This window comes from Myotis nattereri (genome assembly GCF_964212035.1).
Source record: "Myotis nattereri genome assembly, chromosome: 2".
Classification (NCBI taxonomy): Eukaryota; Metazoa; Chordata; class Mammalia; order Chiroptera; family Vespertilionidae; genus Myotis; species Myotis nattereri.
In genome coordinates, this window is record NC_138076.1 from 38611465 (window position 1) to 38638875 (window position 27411).

A 27411-nucleotide genomic window follows, 5' to 3' on the forward strand; every position below is an offset into this window, starting at 1 on the left:
ATAAATAAATGTGAAAAACAATATTTATGTATGTAAAGGAAAATTATTACAATCTATTGCCTCAAATTAATCTTGGAGTCTTTATATGTCTGTAACTTGAATTTATTTTGCTACTTGCATGCTTTACATAATATTTAATATTATTAAATTGGTCAGAATGTCAGTGATTCAGGAGCTAGTTGTTGAGTTTTAATATATGCAGAGTTTGGACAGATAGTTCAGATAGTTTTCTTGGGCAGTTTGAGTTGGTGGCACTTTTTCAGTAGGTAAAATGAGGTGAAAGTGGATGACTACTAATGTCACTCATTATAGTTACATTATTTTGGTGGGCCAAATAATAGCCAACATGGAGATTTTTAAAAAAAAAAATAAATTCTGGATAAACAAATCTGTAATCACTTGTTTTGCTTTGGATGAGGTATTTATAATCAAATGCATGGCATTCATACGCGAAGGTGTCACATTTATGAATAAAATATTTTTTCAGATGCAATTTAGGGCCAAGTCATAAGAACAGTAAATGGCCATTCATACGTCTCCACTGACTCCTTGAAAGTGATATTAAAGCTAATAGTTAGGTCTATAAAATTTTCTTTTGAACAACACTGTGAAGCCACTCTTTATCTTATCCCCTGCATTGTATAATCTTGAAGGATTTCTAAAAGATTCTGTATTCAGTTTTGGGTACATAAAAGACTGTCATTCAAGAAGCATCTTAAATTGTGGCCACCAGATGTTTCCCCCCACAGTAAATCAGAGAACAAGCATAATTTGAATATTTTGCATACATTTGCATATTGATGTCAAGTGTCCCTAACTCCAATTATGTAAAATAAAATTCATTAGTGCAGCATACTGCAAAGTTCATATTTAAACCCAATATTCAGGACAAGACAAACTGGAAATACCTAGCATACCTTAAAGCAAATTAGTTTGCTTTCTTCTGTGAATAGGAGGGTTAGGCACATATACCTACCTACCTGGGTGCACCAAGGAGAACATAGGTATAGAGGTAGGTGCTCAAACATAGGGACTCAGATTCAACATCCACTTGTCCCGAGCTTTTGTGTTCTCCTTCCCAGTAAAAACTGCAGTTGCACACACTATAAACACTTTGTTTCCATCTTCTGCTCCCTCTGGGATTGAGTGGCACTCACTGTCCTTGGTTTTGTTTTTTTCTTTATCTTCACGCAGCAGCAGATAAAAAAGCCAGTGCACCTGCCTGGGGTTAACACTACTGCATTTTCTTGACATGGCATCTTTACCACTGTGAGCTGCCTGGGGGGCCTAATCCCTCCCTTATCTTTTGGAAATTCTCCTAATCAGTGCTCCACATCAGTGTGGTCAAGGATAAACACCTTAGGTTTTGAAATCAAATAGAGTTTCTTTTAAATTTCAAGTTTGTCTAGGTGGCCTTGGTCAAGTTATTAGCTCCCCCAAGAATGGAGTTTCCAGTGCTTTCATAAAAAGACTAGATGTTTTCTTTCTTCCACTAGTTGTAAAGAATACGTAAAATATCATTGCAAAGTGCCCCAAACATAGTATATATCCAAAATACATTTATTCCTCTTCTTCCTCTAACATTCAATCCAGGTGTTAATCAAATAAGAAATCTCTCTGTGGATACACAGGGTCATCAGGCACCACCTGCCTTTACAACATCTCTTGCACTTACTCGCTTTGTGTCCTGAAAGCAGGACGTACGGTAGGCCTCTCCGTTCAGTGGCTGCTGGATGGAGGGTGGTAGCAACGGCTTAAAGGGAGGTGACATATCGCAAGATGTAGATGACACAGAATAGTGGAAATTTATGTGCAAGCAAGCATCTCATCTCCCTCTTCAATGTAATCTGGGTTTACTTCAGAGTAGCTGAAAGAATTGGTATAATACAATTCACAAAAGAAAAAAAAATAACTCCATTTACAGTAATTTCTGCCCCATGCTCTCTGGCTCACATTCATTATGGCATGGACACACTCAGAAGATCAACTTGGGGCTGTCATTGGAAACAGATGTCTGTGAGTGTCCCATCAAATTAACCCGAGGGAAAATCCTGGGAACATCTGAGTATTTCATCTGCATTGGCCAGCTGTGCTCTGGCAAGACTGCCTTTAAGTGGAGGCAGCTTTAGGTGTATGAACATAGACCTCGAAAAATTTCCTACTAATGTGTGTACTCTTAGGGGGAAAGCTATTTCACTCCAGTTCATCTAGACCAGTGGTCTCTAGACTGGCATGCAAACTGTTTAAGAAGTACACAAGATGATCTATTGGGTCGCGAGAAAAAAAAGTATCAAGCTTTTATTCATATTGATTTTTATCGCATTCTTTTAAAATTTCTGTTTGCATATGTTTATTATGTACAGTATAACGGAATGAGTGTGTGATCAATACATGACCGGGCATCCATGAGGCACTTGTGTTTTTAGTGATCAGGGTAAAGATGGCTTAGGTCACTAACAGGACTCTCTTTCCCCAGACTGCCGTTTTGTGCTCCCTCACCAGAGCTAACTCCAGCATGCTCAAAAGGAAACAGAGCTCCAGGGTGGAGGCCCAGCCGGTGACTGACTTTGGTCCTGATGAATCTTTGTCAGACAACGCTGACATACTCTGGATTAACAAGCCAGTAAGTGTCTTCTTTGAAGTATGGAGTAGCACATGCTGATTTAAAGGAAATTTGATTCATATATTCAAAGATCATGTACCCTTTGGCTTTGAAATGTGTGTTTGAGCTGCAGTTGACTATGGATGAGTCTAGGAGCCTGGAAGTTAAGAACAAATGAGATGAAATAACGAGGTTCCTCTCTGAGTTACTCACATAGGAAGGTATGTGAGTACCTCTCCTCTCTTCCTCTGTGCGTGCTGTCCTGTCCTCACTGTCACCAGGTGTAGAGATAATACCACTTCACAGGCTGATCCAAAGCTGATGTCCCACATGAGTGACCTCTTCTACCAAGCTTTCATTACTTACAGTTCTCAACGTGCATGAATCTGTGAGGAGATAATCAAATGTTTGGAATTAAAGGTCTCCTTCTGAGTTGCAAGTTTTAAGTAAAAGTAAAGGTTAATTAGATAGTGCATAGTATCTCTGAATAACTTTGTCACCTTCTCTGTCTAATTAAGCTGGTGGGAACTTGAGGGGGAGATCTGTATCACTGTGTATTAGCTAGGCGAACAGCCAGAGTTAAGGTGGGATGGCATATCCATGGGTCTTGGAAACTGAGCTCTACAAGCCAGGATAGGATCAGCTTCATTATTTGTCAGAAATTATGCTGGGCTCAGAGGATGCAAAATTGGAAACAACACAGTTCTGATTCACTACGTTGCAGTCTGAGATGCATAACATATATGTTACCTATATACAATACACATTTATACTTACATACAAATATAAACTAGGATAAGTGGAAGCTGAAGTAAGGAAGTAAACTTACTCTCAATACTTGTCTGTTCCTTGAACATGATCAAGATCATCAGCCATGGTCTTCCTGACCTTTCTAGTCTTTCTTCATCTAACTCACCCTCCAGACCTCTTCCCCAGCCTCCTCACATTTCCTCCCATGTTTTCATTTATGTTCACATAACCCATCTGCTTTATGATCATTGAAACATCATTATTATCCACATTGCAAATAAAATGCTTTAATTTATATTCAAGGCTCTGTATATTCTGCCTCTAACTTGTCCAGCAACTGCCCTTTCCTAGATCGATACCCTGTCCACTTGAGCCACATCAGAGACTTCCTGCAATCTCAGTTTCCTGCCCAGAGGCCCTTTCCTTGCAACTCTGATGAGTCAAGTCACCCTCATTAACGAACTCCGTTTCAGATATCACCTGTGCCCCATCCACTCTGAAAAGTTCCTCATTTGACCTGCATCACAGACAGAATGAACCTCTTTCTTTTCCACTAATTTTATATTTGTACTGGTGGCCCGTTGCACGAAGATTCGCGCTATAGGCCTTCCTTCCTCTGGCTGCCGGCACCGGTTTTCCTCCGGGACCCGGAACCCAGGCCTTTGGTCTCCACTCCGGCTGCTGCTCCTAGCCCCTCCTTTTTCCCCCCCAGCTCCTCGAGTGGAGCCCAGGGCAGACTGGAAGCCTGGGTTGCCCCCGGTGACCCAGGTCCCCAGCCACTCCTTGAGCGGAGTCCAGGGCCGGTGGGAAGCTTGGCTTCCTCCGTCTCCGGGAGCAACCCAAGCTTCCTGCTCGTTCCAGTTCCGTGGCTGCCGCCATCTTCAGTCTTCAGCCTTTGCTCCACACCTGCTTATGCAAATCAACCGCCATCTTTGTTGGGTTAATTTGCATAGTCGCTCTGATTGGCTGGTGGGTGTAGCGGAGTGGCAGAGTGATGGAGTGATGGTTAATTTGCATGTTTCTCGTTTATTAGTGTAGATATAAGTATACATTTATATTGTATATAAATAAAATATATATGTTATGCACATCAGACTGCAAAGTAGTGATGAGTCAGAACCTTCTTATTTCCATTTATTGTCCTCTGCATAATTCTGACACACAGTAAGTCTTCCATTCGTGTTGAAATAATTGAACAGATTAGAGAATAGAGTCCACCACATACAGAGCTTTCTGAGAACTTCTAACAAAGGTAGAATTATAGATGTAGCCTTGGAAACACTAACTAAAATAATTAATACTTAACTAGAATTCATACTTTACATTTGAAACAGATTTGTTGTGGAGGAACCCTTCTTATCGAGCTCTTTTGTGTAATTAGATCTTTTGTGTTGTAGCTCAATTCACACACTGATGTTTACTGAAGCAGTTCCTAATTACATGAAAAGTACATCAGTCAGCAGTGACTTATATGGTATGACATTAGTGGCATTACATCTTCATGCAAATATTATAACTGTCAGATTAATATTAAAACCCACCCACCAGCCTACAAGTGTCTGAATCTTTTCAAAGTTCTGACAGTCTTTTCTATTTTTTCATCTTGGGTGCTTGCCAGCTTGCATAGATGCAGGGCCTGCCTACTACACAAAGCAGCTTTTGTTCAAGGGGAATATAATATTAAAAGATTAACAAATAACATTTAAATTATATTGAAGAATTGTCTACTAATTAATTAAATAGTAATACTAACTGGATTTGGCATAAAGGTACAACCAATATGTTTTATCTCAGGTATTATTTTTATAATAAAATAGTATATGTGAGTAATTGTATGTCCTACACATATGCACAGGTATACACACAAACACACATGCATACACACATTTATCTTAATTAATTAATTAACTTATTTATTAAATTTATTGGGGTACAGGTTTCAAGTGTACAACTTAGTAAAACATCATCTGCACACTGTATCGCCTCAAGCAAACTCTGTCTCCATCCCCCTCTCTGCCTACCTCCACCTAGCCCCACCTCACTTTCCCTCTGCCTATCACCACACTGTTCTCTGTGTTTATGTGCTATATACCTACCACTTTTTGCTTAATCCTTTTACCTTCTTTGGTCCAGTCTCCCAGCCCCCTCTCCTCTGACAGCTGTCAGTCTGTTCCCTATATGCATGCCTATGTTTCTATTTTGTTAGTTTATTTTGTTCATTAGATACTATATAAAAGCAAGATAATATGGTGTTTGTCTTTCTCTGACTGACTTATTTCACTTAGCATAATAATGTCTAGGTCCATTCATGCTGTTGCAAAAGATAAGATTTCCTTTTTTAATGCTGCATAGTATTCCATGGTGTAAATGTACCACAGCTGTTTTATCTGCTCACCTACTGATGGGCACTTGGGCTGTTTCCAGATATTGGTTATTGTAAATAGCACTGCGTGTACATAGGGGTACATATATTCTTTTGAATTGGTGTTTTGGGTTCCTTCAGATAAATTCCCAGAAGTGGGGTCGCTGGGGAAAAGCCAGTTCCATTCTTAATTTTGGGGGGAAACTCCATACGGTTTTCCACAGTGGCTATACCAGTCTGCATTCCTACCAACAATGCATGAAGGTTCTTTTTTCTCCACATCCTCAACAGCACTTGTTTGTTAATTTATTGATGATAGCCATTCTGACAGGTGTGAGGTGATACATCATTATGGTTTTAATTTGCATCTATCTATCTATCTATCTATCTATCATCTATCTATCTGATGATTAGTGACATTGAGCATTTGTTCATGTCTGTTGGCCATCTCTATGTTCCCTTTGGAGAAGTGCCTATTCAGGTCCTTTGCCCATTTTTAATTGGATTATTTATCTTCCTGGTGTTGAGTTGTATAAGTACTTTAAATATTTTGGATATTAACCCCTTATGAGATGTATTATTGGCAAATATGTTTTCCCATACAGTGGGTTCCCTTCTCATTTTATTGATAGTTTCTTTTGCTGTGCAGAAGCCTTTTAGTTTGATGTAGTCCAATTTGTTTGTTTTTTCCTTTCTTTCCCTTGCCCAAGGAGACATGTCGGAACAAATATTGCTATGCGAAATGTCTGAGATGTTACTGCCTGTGTTTTCTTCTCATATTTTTATGGTTTCCACACATTTATCTTTTTAATTCCTACTTCTCTATGTTGGGTTTAAGGAAAATCATCACACAGCATATACACTGCTAGAATGAATTGCACAGAAACTTTTTTTGTGTGTGTGGAATTTTGGAAAAGATAAGTTGGCTAAATTTATGTAATTTTTCTAAATAATATTATCTTTTGAAAATTTAGGCTGATATCAGATTTTAAAATATATTTTTAAGAATTTTACATCTAAGATACATATGGAAAGAAAACCCTACACATGGGCAGAGTTATGCATCATTTCATTTTAAAAAGCATTTGTGATTTGTGCTAGATACCAATAAACATAATATGGTCTCTGTTCTATGTTTTAAACATTAAAAAGTTTAAAAGTAACAGTATATCAAGTTTCCATATGAATAAGTTACTAACATTTTAATTGAATCACAATCACCCTGTATTGAGGCCTGAGCAATGTCACAGCTAGATTTTGGCTCTTATTAATGCATGACCACAGAAAGGTTTCTTAATCTTCCTGAGTCTTAGTGTATTGATGTGAAAATTAGGCTGATTTGAGAATTAAGTTATGTAAAATATGTGAAATATTTTATATGCACTTAACAGACATTGGTTTCCTTTTTCATACTGGTGAAATATTTCAATCTCAATATTATGTTTTCCAAATACTGTGGTTCATAATGCAAGTTCAAGATACCATTTTATGACGTCAAATAATAACTTTGGACTATTTTGCAGTGGGTTCACTCTTTGCTGCGCATCTGTGCCATCATCAGCGTCATCTCTGTCTGTATGAACACACCCATGACGTTCGAACACTATCCTCCTCTTCAGTATGTGACCTTTACTCTGGATACTTTATTGATGTTTCTCTACACAGCAGAGATGATTGCCAAAATGCACATCCGGGGGATTGTCAAGGTGAGCCTTCCCCTGTTACGTAAGCTAAAAACCAAAATGCATTGAAAATCTAAATCAGTATATTAATTTCAGTAAAGCGAAACATCTCTTTATTTCATCTATATTGAAGTCTTTTTTTTTAAATATATTTTATTGAGTTTTTACAGAGAGGAAAAGAGAGAGATAGAGAGCTAGAAACATCGATGAGAGAGAAACATCGATCAGCTGCCTCCTGCACACTCCCCACTGGGGATGTGCCCGCAACCAAGGTACATGCCCTTGACCAGAATCGAACCTGGGACCCTTCAGTCCGCAGGCCGACGCTCCATCCACTGAGCCAAACCGGTTTTGGCTATATTGAAGTCTTTTAAAATAGGGTTTCACTCTATAGATTGATAAAAATATGATGCATAAGAATATTTAAAAAGTGAAATAAATTGTGTAAGGCACAGAGTCTTGGAATATCTGGGAAGGAGCTAGGTGGCCTTTCCACCAGCTCTGGGAAGGCCGAATAGAGGGTCTGTAATGCCACCTATGAGTGACTGAGCCCAAAACAAGGCACCTATTGATTTATGAATGCTGAATAATGTTATGTGATAAATATTACAGACTGATAACATTCAGCATGATGTCATTAACTTGAAGCATTTTGAAGATATAAAGGGGTATAAAGAAAGGACTTGAAATGGAAAGGAATTCCAGGACTATAGAAAAATATGTTGCATGAAATCGTCACCAATGGGAAACAAAAAATAAGTAAATAAAAGAAAAAGCAAAGGAAGGGCCTAGCCAGTTGAGTATTGACCTATGAAACAGGAGGTTATGGCTCAATTCCCGATCAGGGTACTTGTCTGGGTTGCAGGTTCGATCCCCAGTAGTGGGTATGCAGAAGGCAGACAATCAGTGATTCTTTCTCATCATGGATGTTTCTATCTCTCTCTTCCCCTGCCTTCCTCTCTGAAATCAATAAAAAATGTATTTTTAAAAAATAGAAAAGAAAAGAAATTTATTTCATGGGATATCTCTTCCTTCTGTAATATTAACCTTCATAGAGGTTAAATAAGTGGATGGCACTGTCTCATATGTATTTCACAATGTAAAATAGGATGCACCTGATAGAAGAGATGAAGGACAGGAGTGAGGTGGGAAGCTCATTTACAGATGCATTTATTAACCACCCCAGTGCCTCTGTCAAAGAGTTTGTTACTGCCTGACTTTCCTCCTTTTATTTTATTGTCATAGTGGGCTTTACAGAAATAAATGAAAAAGAGCCCTAAGTACTTTGGAGTTTGTATCAGTTTCCTAGTTTCTAGTAATTAATGACCACAACCTCAGTGTCTTGAAACAATAGAAATGTATTGTCTCACAGTTTTGGAGGCCACAGTTCAAAACAAGGTGTCAGTAGGCCTTGATCTCTCTGAAGGTTCTAGGAAAAAGCCTTTCTTTGCCTCTTCCTAGCTTTTGGTGATTCCTGGTAATTTTTGGAATTCCTTAACTTACCAATGCATCATTCCAATCTCAACTCCTGTCTTCACATGGCCTTCTTTTTGTGTGCCTCTGTGGGCCTTCTCTTATTTTAAGGACACCAGTAATTAGATTTAGGGCCCCCACTAATCTAGTATGACTTCCTCTTAACTAGTTACATCTTCAAAATACCTTAGCCTATATAATAAAAGACTAATATACAAATCGACTGAATGGTGGAACGACCGGTTGCTATGATGCACATTGACCACCAGGGGGCAGACGCTCCCACAGGGGGAGCGCTGCTCAGCCAGAAGCCCTGAGCCAGGCTCACAGCTGGCGAGCTCAGTGGTGGTGGTGGGAGCCTCTCCTGCTTCCACGGCAGTGCTAAGGATGTCTGACTGCTGGCTTAGGCCTGCTCCCCCACTCTCAGTGGGACATCCCTCAAGGGCTCCCAGACTGTGAGAGGGCACAGGCTGGGCTGAGGGACCTACCCCCTCCCCCCCAGAGTGCACGAATTTTGTGCACCGGGCCTCTAGTCCTATATAATAAAGAGCTAATATTCTAATTAGACTGAACAGCAGAACAGCCATCCAGATGACCTTTCAGATGAAGCTGGGGCTGCGAGGGCCAGCTGAGGCAGCCAGGGTTGCAAGGGCTGAGCCCCTTGCACGAATTTTGTGCATCAGGCCTCTAGTTTTTAAATAAGGTTGCATACTAATGTTTTGAATGGACATAGAGTTTAGGGGGACACTCTTCACCTCACTACTTAATTAGTTTCAGATAGCCATTTGAATGGCCAGCTGGTTGTAAGTAGCTTTGAAAAAGTTTTTTTGAAGTTTGTTGGGTGACTCTAGAAATTGGGGTAGTAATACAAAAGAAAAAAATTCAATTCAGTATAGGACTTAACTTGAAAGGAACCACCAAAGCCACAACAAACCTCATGCAATTACCAAGAAACCAGTAAACTCAGAGACTCCCCAAAAGGCAGTCATGAGCGCAGTGAGCATAGGCCCCTGGAAATGCTGTGTGGCTATGAGTTGTGACACATAATCCACTGCAAACATGTTGATTCATGGGAACAGTAGGCATCCACCATGCCTCAATCAATGGATTTCAGCATGATTCCAACATTGTCTGGGTCTTCCACAAGTAGTAGGCTGGTTATTCTAAGCATTAGGTTTAGGTATGGCCAAGTTTCAAAAATTGGTAGCTAAACCAGGACGTTAGCTTGGGGGAAATTTGTTCTGGTGAGAGTGCTAGAGATATCTTTTAAGTGACTATAACTTTACTCTCCAGCATAGCCTAGTCTTATTTTGAATTCTTGGACTCCCCAGAGGACCTTGAATGACCTTGGCCTTGTATATATTGGTCACTCAGGCAGTGGCAGTCTCTGAATGTTCTGGGTGGGGCATTTTGGGATTGAAATACCATGTGTGGACTCACATGAGATTCTAACTTGAATGAACAAAGGCATGACATTTTCCTAGAATAAAAGTCTGTTTCTTAAGTTATTTAATAAATTAAGACTTGGATTTCACATCATGAAAATGACAGTAGGCATTGCTTTAGTTGTCATAGTCAATGATAAAAGAGCAGAGGCAGACTTGATACATAAATTATATATTCATTCCAAGTGAACAGAACACTGAATGAGCAGAGGTTTTAATAGTTTAAATATTAGAAGCCAAAGCATTTGTTCAAAAGAAAAACTTGATTTATGACCAGGTTGTTTTCAAAGTGCTGTAAATGAGCCATTTTCAGTATTTTCTGGTGTTCATCAACATTTGGATAAGTTATTTACTAAAACTGAATTTTGATTTATTTTCAATCTGTAAGACTTAAAAATTAAAAATTAACATTAGATATAATTTTTCTATTTTCCATTCTGGTATGATTGGATTAAATACAAAACTAATGCAGGATTTAACAAGATGGTATTGCTAACATTATCTTTAAATAATCAGCACAGCTTCATATCTCATTAAAACTGGTATTCAGTGTTTAAATGCTGGCTGAGATTTTGGTCAAATATGGTTAAATATGAGGTCCTGAATCAGCTTGAAATGTATCATCTCATTGAATTTTCACCATTACAGCCTTCCTCCAAATGTTATAACGTTATTGATATCTTTTTTGTACCACATACTTCTATTAACATGAATGTTAACACAGATGAAAGAGTACATTGACTTGAGATTACATGCTTGTATTTAAAAGTTAACTTACTTTCTCAAAAGTGGGATTGCTGGATCATAAAGTAGTTCTATTTTTAATTTTTAGGAAGCTCCATATTCTTTCCCGTAGTGGCTGTACCAATTTACATTCTCACCAACAGCATTCAAGGGTACCTCTTTCTCTACATTCTTACCACGACTTAACATCTTTTGTTTAACAGATGTGAGGTGGTATTTCATTTTTTTTTTATTTGCCTGATGATTAGTGAAGTTGAGCATATACTTTTCATTTACTTGTTGGTCATTTGTATGTCTTCTTAAGTCTTTTGGCCTTTTTAAAAATTGGGGTATTTATTGATTGATATTTTTATATTGAGTTATATATGTATAACTCACATTGTCAAGTTGCACATTTTAAATATATACAGTATTAGTTGTCAACTTACAGTAAAACTGAGAAAAAACTTACACTTTTAGTAAGATTTATTTTTAGCAAAAAATTCATTTGTCAAAGCCAAGTTAAATGCTATTGGCTTTGTATCTTTGTATCTGTAAATTTGTTTTGGTTTTATAATTGCATGAGAAATAATGTACATGTGTAGATATTTAAGTTACAACACAATAAAATACATTATCTCACACAGGGGCTCTTTTTTTTTAGTGGACCTCATTTTACCCAAGAATGAGTTACTGTGCTTTTATCAGTTAATCTTAGTCTAAGTTTTAAACCTTTATTTAACACCTGTCTACTAAAAAACATTTTTTGAGATATTTCTATGCTTTTCTACCTTCATTCAGTTGTCAGCAGCACTATTTTTTACTTCTCACTCAATTTTTTGCCTCTTTACCCAGAATTATTTGCAGATATGTACTGTGTTTGTTCACTTATATGACTTATACTTTTATATATGTATACTAGAAGCCCAGTGTGCTAAATTGCGCAGCCCCACCCACCTGCGCCAGTCTTTGGTCGTTATGGCGTTAGGGCCACTGGGTTTTTATAATATAGATAGCAACATTATGAATATATAGATGTACATTATTCTATTTATGCATCAGGTTACTCTTAACATGTTTCACATTGTTTGGAACAGAGCTGTGTATTTTAAATGTTCAAATGGTAAATGTTTATTACACAGGCGTGGGCAAAAGCAGGTCTGTAGTTATTTGTAGGGGAAATAATACAATAATCAATATATAAAAATACAAGATTAAACTGTTCTGCATACTCACAACTGTAAACCTACTTTTGCGCACCCTTGTACACTGATTTTCAACTAAAATATCTTTAACAGTGAGATTTAGTTATTAAGCAAAAAACTCCAGTATGCCATATGTCTTCGGTGCAGAAGCGTATAAGTGAGTCAATGTACACATATGTTGGAGATTTGGGAAATGCTGCTTTTTTATTTTTGGAAGAATTTTTCCATGCATGAACTATATTAGTCCATAATAAAATATTTATAGAAGCAAGTCAGTGTATTGCCCAACCAGCATTTTAGAAAGTCTTTAAAATTATAACCAGCTTGTTTTGGCAATGTTATGGTACATATAAAATTCGTACCTAATGCTTAAAGTAATGTGATCTAATAATACCTAGTTTATAAATTTATCTGCAGCAAACCAAACCTAGAAGCTTTATTTTTCAAAACAAAAGTTCTGAAGTTGTGGCTTTCAAGTATTACCCACTACTGTTTTGACCTAGTGGTTCGCCACATATATTAAACTATAAATTTAAATATTAGACATTAAGATTTTAATTTATTTAGGTTATAACTATAATATAAATATAAGAGAGAGTTATCATCTTAAACCCAACTATAATTTCCAGTCATTCAGTAAACATTGATTGAGCACTTAGATAATCTTGTAAGTGACCCAGGAGGAGGGACAAAGGAGGGCAGAGCGCCTGTCCTCAGAGAAAGCCTGGACCACTGTGGGAACTGGCTTGTAAAGCACATGCAGGCACTTCTCATTTTCTGCATGCAATCTGTTCCTGAAATTATGTTGGATCATATGTTTTCAGAAAACAAGAACCTGTATTCCATTCTTTTAAATGGGCAATCGAATGCATTACGGCAACCCCAGCCAATGTCTCCAAATATCACTAAATTGCTTTCTAACATAGATAACTATTCACCTGCTTATGTCTTTGTAATAACCAGCATTTAAACACCCATCGCTCAATTATCTGTACATATTCAAGTCAGTAATGGATGTTTTGTACGCACCCTACCAAAACAGCAACGTGTGCTCTTAAATAAATAGGCAGAGAAATAACGTTAAAGTACCATCTATGGTATTTCATTGAATCTATGAGGTCATCGGTCATCAATTGTAAGATAAAGCATCACTTTACTTGTCCTTAAGAAAGAAAAAATGCTGCTAATTACACCTTGATGGTAGACTGTAAGATTGTAATTGATGCATCAATTATAAGATGCATTCTAAATTCAGAAATGTTAAATTGTGTTTGGAGGAGGGGAGAGTATGTCTTTAAATTGGTGAAATGTGAGCAAACTGACTGGGATTGGTAGATTCAAATCTCAGGTCCCGTGAAAGGCTGTATCTCAAGGGAAAAATGAGGAAGAAGAAAATAGTGATGCACTTCACACTTATCCACTGGTAAGTAGATAAACAAGCCAGACAAGATTTAGACCAAAAGCACGACAGAGCTTTACCTGTATTTGGCACGCCATATCTCTTGCAGGGTTCATGGACAACTTAAATGTTATCACTGGCACCTGTGCAGTTTCCTTAGAGTGAATCTAGATACATAGTCATTTAGGGGCAACTGTTTTTGCAACTATAAATTAGTTGTTATTTGTATAATGAGAATTCAGACAGTGAGAGATAAACCTTTAGTGTTTTGTGAAAATGCTATAATTGTGGGTAAAAGGGGATGTGAGGAGAGAGCACAAAAAATAATGAAAAATTCTGTTTGGGGAATATCATACAAGTCTTGAAGAAAGAGGAATGTGAAGGATGAATCACTGTGGTCCATGACACAGGAGATGGGGCATGGAAGTAACGAATTTCACAGAGAGAGAAAAGGAATACTCCGAGACACAACAGCATGGAACAGCCTGGTGCTCTGGAGACCTCTGAGAAGTCAGGGGTAGCAGGTGGGGGGTGCACAGGAAGCAGCTGGAGAGGATTCTATGAAGGCAGGCCTGGCTGCACCGTGCAGAGCTTGCATGCCCTGCAAAGAGCTCAGACTTCATTCCGTGGTCAGTGAAGATGCATGGGGAATTCAAACCTGAGAGTGACAAGATTGGATTTGCATTTGAGAAGTTCACTGTGGAGGTAACATGCTTGATGCAAAACAGGAGAGAGAAATTGAAGCTTCTGTCAAGAAATGTCTTTAAAAATTTTTGTTAAAAGGGATGTATTTTTTTTTAAGGATTTCACATATTATAATGTTTCTCAAGCTTGAAGGTACCCTCCAGGTAATTCCCACTCTCCAATAATTTTTTTTCTAATTACCTCCCCAACTAATTCCTGCTCTGAGAAGCATTCTAGCTCCCTAAATCCCTTAGAGAGGCAAAAATAAACCATTTGGAAGATATATGTTTGTGATGCTGCACAGCATCGGATGTGTTGCAGACTGTGAATTTTTCAAACAATTCTCAGTTTGTCTATTTTCCACCTAGGCAAGAGACCTAGGTAAAAGTCACATGCATCCATGAGCACTGTTGAAGTAATAAATAATAATGCTAAGACACAGTGACAGATGGGCCCTGGGAACTCGGAACCATAAATCATTCGCTCATGAAACTGTACCAGTGCATATCATGTTGTAAACTGCAAACTACTTCCCTATAAATGTCCTCAGGTGAATGTGCTTCTTTCTCTGCTTGTTAAATACTTGCACGGCAGTGTAAGTTCCTCTCTTATACTGTATAATTGGCAGCCTTTGAGTGTTTGCCTTTATAAAAATTGACAGTCAGCTCTTGAATAACTCATCTCCCAGCAACAGCATGCTGATTTTTGCCCATTGCTCAAGCACTCTCTGCCCTCCATTTTCTGTTAATACAACCAATACATTAAAACCTTTCTTTCCTATTTGAGGTGTTAAAAATTCTAGAGTACCACTGGGCATTCATGTATGTTATTCTGATTGCATATTTTGGAAGCAGGTAGAAAGGACAATTTATTATTTGCAAATATTATAACTCAGGAACTAATACAGTAGGGTTTTAAAAGGATCTGGACCTAATTTTAAATGGAATCATAGCAACCTTTAACCAGTTAAGGTTGAGTCCTTAAACATGCAAATTGAAAAAAAGAGTAAATTTGATGAATATGTCAGACACAAAATGTAATATGAGCTTATATTTCACAGTACCGGCTTTAAAAGTCTGTATTCTATTTATTAAAAAGATATTTTAGACTTACGGAGCCTTAGTGATTATGTATAATGTTTAATACAATCTCAATTTTAAATCAATCACATTTACAATTACCATATAATGCACAAATTATATAAATAGGACCTAATCCCTATTTTCATGGCATGCACCCTCTGTTTATTGACACTATAACCCAGGAAATTTCCAAAAGTTATCTCATAATTCTATATGTGATCTTTCATGATCATGTAGGAAAAGGGGCTTAATTTTAAGATGCTACCTTGAAAGGGAGTATAGAAATCTTTCTCTTTCTGCCAGGAGTTTCAATTAATGAATGGATGAATAGGTGCCTTCATGAAGCACATGAATTGACTCTTTACTGTATGCATTGTAATCTACAGAACCTCTTTAAGACATGTTTCATGTGCTTACCTAATAATTCATTTAACATGTGTCGTATGTCACATGCTGTGCTAGGTGCTGGAAATAGCTTCTGAAATTGTTCAAAGTCTCAAGGTGCTACTAATTTTCAGAACAGACTGAAACATTTACCATGGAGGGTAGACTTTTTAAAAAATGCAATGCAAAAATATGTTTAGAGAAGATTTAGGTAGGAAACCCAAACGTCATAATTATATATGATAAGTTGAAATGATTAAAAGATAAATAATTAAATCATCAAATGGGGATTTCAAAGGATTGTCCTGTAAATTACACAATAATTACATTATTTATATACATGAACTGAGTTGCCAGTTGTTACATGATGTGTAAATTAAAGCATTGATCTTATATGCTGTAGTCAGATAAGAGTCTAGAGGAAAAAATTGGTGTAGGCTTGGGAGACTTTTTAGGAAGAGAAATAATGAACACAAAAGGGCAAAAGGTTATATATAAAAAATGATGGGGGAAATCTGAGTGTTCTTGGTCTTTGTATTCCAGGACTCTAACACTGCTTATTAAAGTTTTTTATAAATATTGAATGACTCTTGGGAACATGAACCCCAAAATAATATGGAAATTTTATGCTCAGTGGATTATTTCACATATTTTACCAAAAAAATAAGAAGCCAGTCCTATTTGACCCAGTGTGTGGTGGTCTTGTTGGCTACAGGTAAATGCCACTATGAGTATCTGGAAAGTCTAAAGCAGAAAACACTCTAAACAAAGCAACTGAAATTACTTCCTAACTTAAAAATAGTTTTCTATGTTGTATAGCAGAAGTTTTGCTAAGTCAGTTTTCTTGTGTTTTTTAAAATCTTTATTGTTGAGATTACTATAGATGTCCCTCTTTTCCCCCTGCTCCCCATAGCTCCCCTCCACCCAGTACCCACCCCACCCCAGGCATTTGCTACCCTATTGTCTGTGTCCATAGGTAATGCATACATGCATATAAGAGCTTTGTCTAAACTCTTCCCACCCCCCAATTGGCTCCTTGCCTCTGAGAATCGTCAGTCTGTTCCATTTCCATACCCCTGATTCTATTCCATTCATCAGTTTAGTCTGTTCATCAGATTTTTTATTCATTTATTTTTAGATTCAATTGTTGATATGTCTTTGTTGCCAATTTGTTGTTCATATTTTTTAAAAATATATTTTATTGATTTTTTACAGAGAGTAAGAGGAGAGGGATAGAGAGTTAGAAACATCGATGAGAGAGAAACATCGATCAGCTGCCTCCTGCACACCTCCTGCTGGGGATGTGCCCACAACCAAGGTACATGCCCTTGACCGGAATCGAACCTGGGACCTTTCAGTCCACAGGCCAATGCTCTATCCACTGAGCCAAACTGGTTAGGGCTGTTGTTCATATTTTTTATTTTTACCTTTTTCTTCTTCTTCCTCTTCTTAAAGAATACCCTTTAGCATTTCATATAATACTGGTTCAGTGGTGATGAACTCCTTTAGCTTTTTCTTGTTTTAAAGCTCTTTATCTGACCTTCAATTATACATTATAGTTTTTCTGGGTAGAGTAATCTTGGTTGTAGGTTCTTGCTATTCATCACTTTGAATATTTCTTGCCACTCCCTTTTGGCCTGCATCGTTTCTGTTGAGAAATCAGCTGAAAGTCCTATAGGCTCTCCCTTGTAGGTAACTAACTGCTTTTCTTTTGCTGCTTTTAAGATTCTCTCTTTGTCTCTTGTCCTTGGCATTTTAATTATGATGTGTCTTGGTGTGGGTCTCCAGGGATGTGCAAAGTCAGCCACTGCCCGGGGCCACCCAGCAGGAGCTACAGAGCGATCTTCAGATTCCTTCTCTTTGTATAGGGTTTGGAAGTGTCCAGATGAGGCCCAGCTGTGAAGCAAGGCAGGCTCGTGCTGGTGTGGGTCTTGAGCCTTTTATTGATAGGTTTGGGACTCCCTGACCCAGCTGCAACTTGTTTGACAGGTTTTAGCCTGAGAAAGGATAGGCTATTCATATGCAAAAGCAGCTGCACACAGCTTGAGTGGGGTTATAAATTGGGTGGGGTGGGGGTCTCAGAATCTCCAGGGCTGAGCAAACAGAAATGGCTGCCAGTCAACCCTACAATGAGGTCCCAGAACAGGAACAATGACTGCTGCGAACACCTCCATCTGAAAGAAAGCCACCCCGAGTTCCTGCCCTGATGCCAGACAGGCTAATTTCTCCTAGTATGTGTCTGGGTCACCCAGAGCCTTGCCAGCACTGTAGCTCAGAAGAGGTGGGAGCTTGTAAATTCAGTTCATGGTTCAGGCCTTTTAAGAGGAGCAGCTGGGTCGCCAGCAGCCTGTGTGTCACTGAGCCCCAGGCCCACTGGTTTTTATCAGCCCATAGTTCTTACTGCTAATAGGGACTTCTTTTCCCAGCTCTGGGACCCTGGGCTGGGCGTCTGGTGTGGGGCTGGGACCCCTTGCTCCTCTGGGCAGCCTCCGTAGAGGCAATCTCCCTCCCAAATAAAAAGGCGGTTAAAAAGCGGCACCCATGGGTGCCTGATCAGCCTGCTCCTCACCTCTGCACCTCCTACCAGTCTCTCTGTGCGTTCTTTTTTACTTCTCTAGTTGTAAGACTTCCATTCAGCCAGCTTTCAAGGTTCTGGATGATGGTTGTTCTGTATTTTAGTTGTAATTTTGATGTGGTTGTGGGAGGCAGTGAGTACAGGCGTTTGCCTTCGCTGCCATCTTGGTTCTTTAAGCCAGTTTTCATATCATGAGGTGATTTGAAATTAGAATGTGCTTGCATGCTTTGTTTTACTCAGGATCCCTACCATGGTGTCTGAAATGTTTTAAAATAATATGCCCTAGAGATCAACCAAAGGACTTGTATGCATGCATATAAGCCTAACCAGTGGACACAGACAACAGGGGGATGAGGGCATGAGTGAGTGTTGGGGGGGGGGAGGGTAATAGGGGAATAAGGACACATATGTAATACCTTAATCAATAAAGAAATTGAAAAATAAATAAATAAAAACTGGAAAAAAATAATCTGTCCTTTTATATAGTTGGGTGAGATTTACAACAGCAATTTCCTTAGCAAACAGATTTATATAGTAACTATGAAGTAAAAATTCAGCCAATTATCTTATTGATAGCTTTCCTTTCTTAATTTGCAAGGCCCATATTTTTCAAATTTAACTTTATTTGTGGCAACTAACAAAATGATGTTTGTTAAATCTAAAATGTTCACCTTTAAAAAATTTAGTTTTGAAAAATCCATTTAAAAAATGGAATACATGATCATTAATCAAGGGACATGTATGGATAGACTGTGAAAACTATATCTCTCTTGGACACTTCCATTTCCCTTCCAAGAAAAAAATCACTATTTATCCTCACTTTTTACATTTTAAATAATCTTCAATATAATGGAAGCTCTCAGCTTCTATCTTATTGAATATAATTCATTATTAAAGCAGATTATGAGCAATAAAAGAGGTTAATTGTAGTGACACTACATATGACATTTTTCAATGACAAAAAATAAGTAAAATAATATAGTTGAGAAAAAATACCACATAAACTCATTATTTTGAGTGCCTGTGCACCCAAGGATCTATAATTACTCTGTTTCCTTCATAACATTTACTTTTAATTGTTCCTATTTTAAAACAGTTCTCTGCTGAGTCCCATAAAATTTCACTTTTCATTTTTGGATGTCTTTGTAGTTTTTAAACAATCACTACTATGCCTAGTTCTTAAAATGAAGATCAAGCGATACATTTTTCTCTCTTTTTGCCTAACATACAAGTAAGTAACCATTTGTTTAATAAAAGTTAATTTGAAATATACACTTTTATTTTTCTGCATAACATTTACTGTATAATTTTCATTTTTTAAAAATTAACTGTTAATGTAAGTTACATAAGAACAGGAGTTTATTTTTTTTCACTCCTTTATCATCAATGCCTTGAGCACTGCCTAGTGCAGTGATGGCGAACCTTTTGAGCTCGGCGTGTCAGCATTTTGAAAAACCCTAACTTAACTCTGGTGCCGTGTCACATATGGAAATTTTTTGATATTTGCAACCATAGTAAAACAAAGATTTATATTTTTGATATTTATTTTATATATTTAAATGCCATTTAACAAAGGAAAATCAACCAAAAAAAATGAGTTCATAGGTTCGCCATCACTGGCCTAGTGCATAGAAGTGTTCTATACATGGAGTGAAGGAATCGAATGAATGAATGAATGAATGAATGAATGAACAAATAAAAAATTGGTTTATGTATTAAACAATTCAAGGGAATCTTCAAAGCACAACTTTAATTTGTATTCCATTATTTTTTGGATGTTAATAAAAATTAGGCTCAGAGAAAATTATATGTAGATTATAATTAATTTATATTTTCAGTTGTGTAATATACAAGGCAACTATGATGCCTATGGTAATAGATGCCTTGTGAGGTTCTGAAGACAGATAATATTCTTAAATTATTTCATGTGTGTGCTTGTGTGTATATAGCCACCAGCATCCTGAAATGAAGTTTTTCTCTTCATCGGGTTTAAATCATCACATAATGATCAAAGCACATAATTTAATAGGGTCATTGCCTTCCTAGTTACCCAGACCCCAAGCCTCAGAGTTTGCTTTCATATCTTTTTTTGTGTTTTCTTAATGCACACCACGTTTGGTTGATTCTCTTGCCACTGATAAAATTACTTGTGCATTCATTTGGGAACTAGCATTGTTTTCTCTAAACTCTCCATAAAATTAATCTTATCTCTCCAACCATATTTTTAGCTTTATTATAAGTTATTTGCCTATGTATTAGCTAGTTGTGTACATAACTGTTTTTCTACACAAAATTGGTGTGTGTGTGTGTGTGTGTGTGTGATTATATAGCTTCCTGAGTAAAGTCATTATGCATCCTCTTATGTAAAATAGGTGTTCACCCAGTGTCCACTGCATTTGTCGTTTATCATACCATTAGTTTTGCAAACAGCATAAAATATTTCTGGAAACTTCTCGGGGTAACTTTGATAACCTATTTGTTACTAAGGGTGGAAGGTCCTGAAAATTATTTTATTTTTAAAATATCCTGCAATATATCTTACCATTTTATTTAAAATCTTGGAAGTATGTCCCTGTTTTTATTTTCTGTGTGGATGCAATCATGGCAGTAATGACAGATATGACGGAATTGAGACTAGAGTTTCATGGATTCTGCAGAAGGAATGACTTAGTGGGATGTTCCCAAGAAAGCAAAGGCCTTTCTATTCAAGGCTTTCAATTCTGTCTTCATGGGGTTTTATGTTTTATTATTCCAAAGGAAAATTTTTCTAAAATTTCAATTTTTTAAATAATAAGAATCCTAATATCAGAGTAGATTCACTATTCAAAAATGAAAGCGGTATGTCTTGTGTATCATTCTTTAACATGTGTAATCCCAATTAAAGACAGTATATATTTTCTTTGAAAATGAAGACAAATTTCTTCTTCACTTTTAATTTAGCTTGAGGTGAAGTTCTGGTTAATATTCTACAGATGGTTGTTGATCCCCAGGTTTAAAGGCCTTTTCAATGACCATTGTATGCTTTTTAGGAAGACAGTTTAGGACCAAGCTGCCTATTGAGTAGAATGGCCTTTGGTTCCTTAAATGATAGAATTTGTGTGGCTAAGAGAAAAAGTTGTGATGTTTTCCCTTTGCATACATTTAAATTTTTAATACAAATGTCTGCAGTTACTTGTGTTTTATAAATTAAATTATTATCCTCATACATAGTGTCATTTAAAGTGCTAAAGGTATTCTTTTTGAAAATCTGCTTAATTATAATATAAAAATTGTGGGTAGGTTTTACTGAATTAACACTTGACTATTCCCTCCACAGATGTTTTTTTGAAATTATTCCTTTTGCCTGATAACATCATGTGAAATTTATTTTTAGGGGGATACTGCCTACTTAAAAGATCGCTGGTGTGTTTTTGATGGAATTATGGTCTTATTCCTTTGGGTTTCACTGGTGTTGCAGGTAATTAAAAATTTTTAAATTATAAGTGAGTAGTTTCCAAAATTTGCATTGAAAATCTAACTAGATATATAAAAGCATGTATATAAAATGCCACTGTATACTTTTCTACAACATTATATTATTTTTTAAAATTTATAAATAAAAAGCCTAACATTGTAATCAGTCACATTTGTGAATTAATTCTCAATAAGAAATGAAAATCAATAGTATAAGAAATTGCTTTTTATTGAACAGGTATACAAATATATTTATGAAAAGAAAGGAAAGAACATGGGGTGAGATTTCAGTATTTGTGGAATAAAAAGAAATGGGGTACAAAAAAAAGAAATGGGGTACATATATTTAAAAGTTCTAAAGGAGGAATTTTGTTGGAAAATGGTAGAACTCATTCCCATACATTCAATCAGTCTTAATTTTGCATTTAACTAAAGTAACTATAATCTTCATGAAAATATTCAGAAAAAATAAATTCACAGTTCATTCTGCAAACTTATCCTAGTGCGTATTGATAAGCCATCTTTGTTTTTACAAAGCTCACCTCTCTAACAGCCTAATTTATCCTGCATAGTAATGTGTTCTTTTCCATTTAATAACTATTGTATGATTGACAAACATTTTCCAATTATTACTTCACCTCTTAGTAAATGGTACATTTTTTCACATTTTCTAATAATACTTTTAATCCTGTCTTCATTATTTCATTTTCTAAATATTCAAAAAGTTTCACCAAAGAACATGCTTAGTTAGGAAGACTTAGCACACTTTTTCTACTATATTCTAAGTTGGCACTTGTTTTTGTAATAAAACCTGTGCCTTGATGAAGTATCCAAGATTAAGAAAATGAAGAAGATTGATGGCACTTTCATTAGCTTATGATTTGTTTCTCCTAAGAGAGCGGTAGCTTCTAGAGGTACTCAAAAGAAAATTGATTTCAGTAGAAAAAAATGTAGGGCAAAGTTTAGGGAACAGGATGCATCTCCTGATGCTGTTTGTATATGTCACCACTACAAACCATGCTAAGAGAAAGTCTAAACTTGTTTATTCACCTTTAAATTTACAGGTATTTGAAATTGCTGATATAGTTGATCAAATGTCACCTTGGGGCATGTTGCGGATCCCAAGGCCACTAATTATGATCCGAGCATTCCGAATTTATTTCCGATTTGAACTACCAAGGACCAGAATTACAAATATTTTAAAGTAAGCACTACTTTCACATAATTTAAGGGGAGGAAGTTTATGACTTCTTAAAAATAAGTTTTACCTATTTTATGTTTTTTTTCCCCTAGGCGATCGGGAGAACAAATATGGAGTGTTTCAATTTTCTTACTTTTCTTTCTGCTTCTTTATGGAATTTTAGGAGTTCAAATGTTTGGAACATTTACCTATCACTGTGTGTTAAATGACACAAGACCAGGGTAAGTTTATCTCCCAACTGCATTTTAATCTAGGTGATTAACAAGGATATTTTTGCAATTCTCATGAGAAAAACCTCGGTATCTAAAAGTTTTATAAGTTTTTATGTGTTCTCTCTTCTATATCCTCTGCTTCCTTGAAATTGTTTTGTCCAATTCTTAACACATGTATTCAAGACAAGCCAAACTGAAAAATCTAATCCCTTGGGAGAGTAGATTAAGCAAATTTATTTTTTAGAATATATTTTTATTGTTTTCAGAGAAGAAGGGAGAGGGAGAGAGAGAAAAACATCAATGATGAGAGAATCATTGATCAGCTGCCTCCTGCACGCCCCGGGGATCAGCCCTGCAACCTGGGCATGTGCCTGGACTGGGAATAGAATCATGACTTCCTGGTTCATAGGTCAATGTTTAACCATAAGCCACATGGCCCAGCTGGATTAAGCAAATTTAAGGAATACATTTAGAAATTTTCCCCAGTGTGGCAGAATTCCATCAGAGTAAAATAAGAAGGGGATGAAAAATGGTATAACTACTTCGAAAAACAGTTGGCTAGTTTCTTAAAAATTGAACGTATGCCTACAATATATCCCATTCATTCCATTCTAAACAAATTGTGGTTATATCCACATAATGAACACTATTTAACAATAGGTAGTATGAGATATTGTTATAAACAATACCTTGGATGAATCTCAAAATAATTATGCTGAGTGAATGAAGCCAGATGAAAAAGATTGCATATTCTGTGGTTTCATTTATATAAAACTAGTAGCCCAGTGCAAGAAATTCGTGCACTGGGGTGGGGGGGGGAGGGAAGGGCCCCTCAGTCTGGCCTTCACCCTCTCCAATCTGAGACCCCTCAGGGAATGTCCAACTACCTGTTTGTGCCCACACTTTTAACAGGTAACAGCTCCATTTTTGTTTCTTTCTTATGCTTAAAACCAAACCATTGGAATTAGTAGGTATTCAAAGTGTGTATACATTTTGGGGGACACCCTGTATATCTTTAGTCAGCAGTGAAAGAAACCAACAGAAGATTTGGAACCCCCAGACAGGGAACCTTGCTCACTCCCCACATGTCTCCCCACTTCACTTTCCACCTTTGTGGGCAGCAGGAGAATCAACGTTTTCTCTCATTAATTTGGAAAGCACGTCCTGTCACCCGCTGCCTGGCAGGAGTGCGCTAGGCCCCAAGTAAGCGAGGCTCAGTCAGGGCAGCCTTCACTCATGGGTGCTGGCACCCAAAGTGCACAGTCCTTCTCTACAGTTGCCCTGACTATCCCACTGTTTCACTGAGCGGACGGAATTCCTCTCTGCCTCTGGGTTCTTGATCTTGAACACTGACCGAAGGCACCTCAGCGAGGGCTGCCCGCACCCACCAGGTGTGTCTGTCTGCATCTGCTCCTGCCTCAGCACCTGCATTAACCCCATAGAGGTGATCTTGTAGCTGCACTGGCCTCCGTGGGAACAGGGCATCACCACTCCACCCTCTCACTGTCATCTCACAGGCACCCACCCTCAGCACCCAGAACACCCAGACACTCTCCAAAGGACATGAGCACATCAGAGGGGGTGTGTGCACATCCTGTGGGGGTGTTAGGCATGCTGGGTTGATGGAAGTGCGGTGGAGAGGCGGGGGGAACTTGTGCATGCCTTGTTTTGCAACTGTTGCAGGCGCGGGAGGGTGACAGTATGCTGGGGAATGTTTGCACACCTGGGGGGGATGTGCACACTGGAGGCCTCTGGCTCTGCAGATCCTAAACCCCCATGGTGCGGCCAGGAGGACGTCAGCCTGGCCCGCCACGGTGGCTGTCCCTGCGATCCTGCACCTTCTGGGCCAGGAGGTGGATCTTGCGCAGCCACTCCTGGGCGCTGATGGCCTGCAGGTGCTACTTCAGCTCAGCCTGCAGGCTCCGCTTAGCATGCTCACAGCTGTCACCACCGCCATGTGGGGAAAACAGGCCGCCCTCCGCCGGCCTGCCTCCCCTGTCCAGAGGCTCTCTGCGCTGCTCACCTGCCCAGAGTGACTGGGGCTGGGCAGAAGCCAGGTGTCCTGCCCTGCCCAACCCTGGCCGATCTGCCCCGTGCGAGCTTAGCCCCACCGGGAAGGGTCACGGATCCAGGTCCCAGGACCGCGGACAGCTTCAAGTGCTGCCCCCTGCCCGGCAGGGTCACAGATCCGTGTCTTGGTCCCGTGGACAGCCTCAAGCACTGCCCCCAGCCCGGCAGGGTCACAGATCCAGTCCCGGACTGCGGACAGCCTTTCCCATTGCCGCCTGCCTTTAGTATGCAAATTAGCTGCCATCTTGTTGCTTCAGGGTTGGGGTCCCCACTGGGGTGCCTAGCCAGTCTGGGTGAGGGGCTGAGGGCCATTTTCAGGCTGGCGGGTGACTGAAGCTCCCAACTTCTCCTTTTTTTCTTTTCTTTTTTTATTCTGGGATTTATTTACCTTCTATGGCTGTCACTGGAACTGAGAGCCAGCTTTAGCTCTGAGGCCCGGCTGCAGCTCTGAGACCTCGGCTGCTGAAAGCAGGTTTCTGGGTTTTGTTTAGCTTTTATAATTGTAACATTGTTTCTTAGACTGCAGCTCAGAGCCCAGCAGCCGCAGGCGGGGAACCTTGGCTTCCTTCTTCATTGGAGCAAGCAAGCCTCCTGTTCCCTTCAGCTGCCTGGCTGCTGGCCACCATCTTGGTTGGCAGTTAATTTGCATATCACCCTGATTAGCCAATGGGAAGTGTGTCAGAGTTACGGTTAATTACCATGTTTGTCTACTATTATATGGGATTTTAGAAAATGCAAGCTTATCTGCAATGATAGAAAGGACGTCAGTGGTTGCCTAGGAGATAAGGGTTGGGATAGAAAAAGGAATTACCAAGGGGCACAAGCAAACCTTTGGGATTGATCAGTATGTTTATTATCCTGATGATGTTCTATACATATGTGTGGTAGATTTCACAAACTGTACATTTTTAATACTAGATGGGACAAAAGTAGGTTTATAATTGTATAGAAAATAACACAATAATTAATAGTAGTAATACAAGAATAAACTGTTTTGTGTGCTCACAGCTGTAAGCCACTTTTGCCCCATCCTCTATGTACAGTTTATTTTCAGTATACCTTACTAAAACTGTTTGGAATTGTTTTAGTGTGAAGCAGAAATCGAATTTTCTTCATATGGTCAAGTCAGTTGTCCTAGCACTATTTATTGTGTGTTATTACTTGCTGAATTTGATACTACCTTTGTAATTTATGAATTCCCTGTCTATAGTTCAGTCTGTAGCTCTGGCTGCTATTTTGCTGGATTGATCTATCTGACTATCTCTTCATCAGTGTCACTCTCTGAAACTCATTGAAATTACAACCTGGCTTTATGCATAGAGTCACAATTCCGGTTCCCAGTCTTAAAGGCTCAGGTCCCTGTCTTCTGCCTCATGTGACATTAAAATCCAAGCTCCTGGATACTGGATACTTAGTTCTCATTCATAACACTTCTTTTGTCAACTCATATACTTCCCTAGTTATTAATTCCCTCATATGTTTTGACATTTTGGAATGTATTTTTCTTTCTTGTGAGCCTAGAAATTTTTAAATGTTATCATTTATCCAGAAGTTCTTGTTGTTTGTAGTGGAGGGAGTGGAATTTAATGTCGCCCATCTTGCCAGAACCAGCATGCTGGCACCCATAGCAATTTTTTTTCTATTTTTTTCATGACACTGTGAGGTCCTTGAGGACACATACGGCAAAGAGTGGAGAATATTCATTTTCTTATTGCCAGTACCTGGTATCCTAGCACAAAATAACGACCTGGTAGCTATTTATTGAAGGCATGGTTGATGATAGATTACATTTAGACAAATAATAGTATGGCACATTGATAAAGAAGAGGGAATGAAAAAAAAAAAACAACAGAGAAAGAAAAGCAAGTTGCTAAAGGGACAAAGGAGACATAGTTAAAATATTGAAAAGCAATAGGTGGTACAAACACAGGGTAGGAAAGTTGAAGGAAGTGGTAAAGGAGTTGACTGCGTGAGCAACAGAAGAGACAAATGTGTGAATAATACCTGTAGGCAGGTGTTTTTTAAGTGTATGTAGGCTGTAGAATATGTCTGGATTATTCCATGAATGAATGTGAAGATGGAAAAGATGTTGTGTGGGTTGGAGGCAAT

General features: G+C 38.2%; 1 protein-coding gene across 1 annotated transcript in view; it reads left to right on the forward strand.

Annotated features, from left to right (window-relative positions):
• Positions 1-27411, forward strand: part of NALCN (sodium leak channel, non-selective) — a 300444-nt gene that overhangs the window by 19230 nt on the left and 253803 nt on the right. Inside the window, exons 2-6 of the mRNA XM_081082492.1 lie at positions 2477-2623; positions 7238-7420; positions 21740-21823; positions 22884-23023; positions 23113-23241. Of these exons, the coding sequence (XP_080938618.1) occupies positions 2516-2623; positions 7238-7420; positions 21740-21823; positions 22884-23023; positions 23113-23241 (644 nt within the window). The 5' untranslated portion in view covers positions 2477-2515. The remainder of the gene's footprint in view (positions 1-2476; positions 2624-7237; positions 7421-21739; positions 21824-22883; positions 23024-23112; positions 23242-27411) is intronic.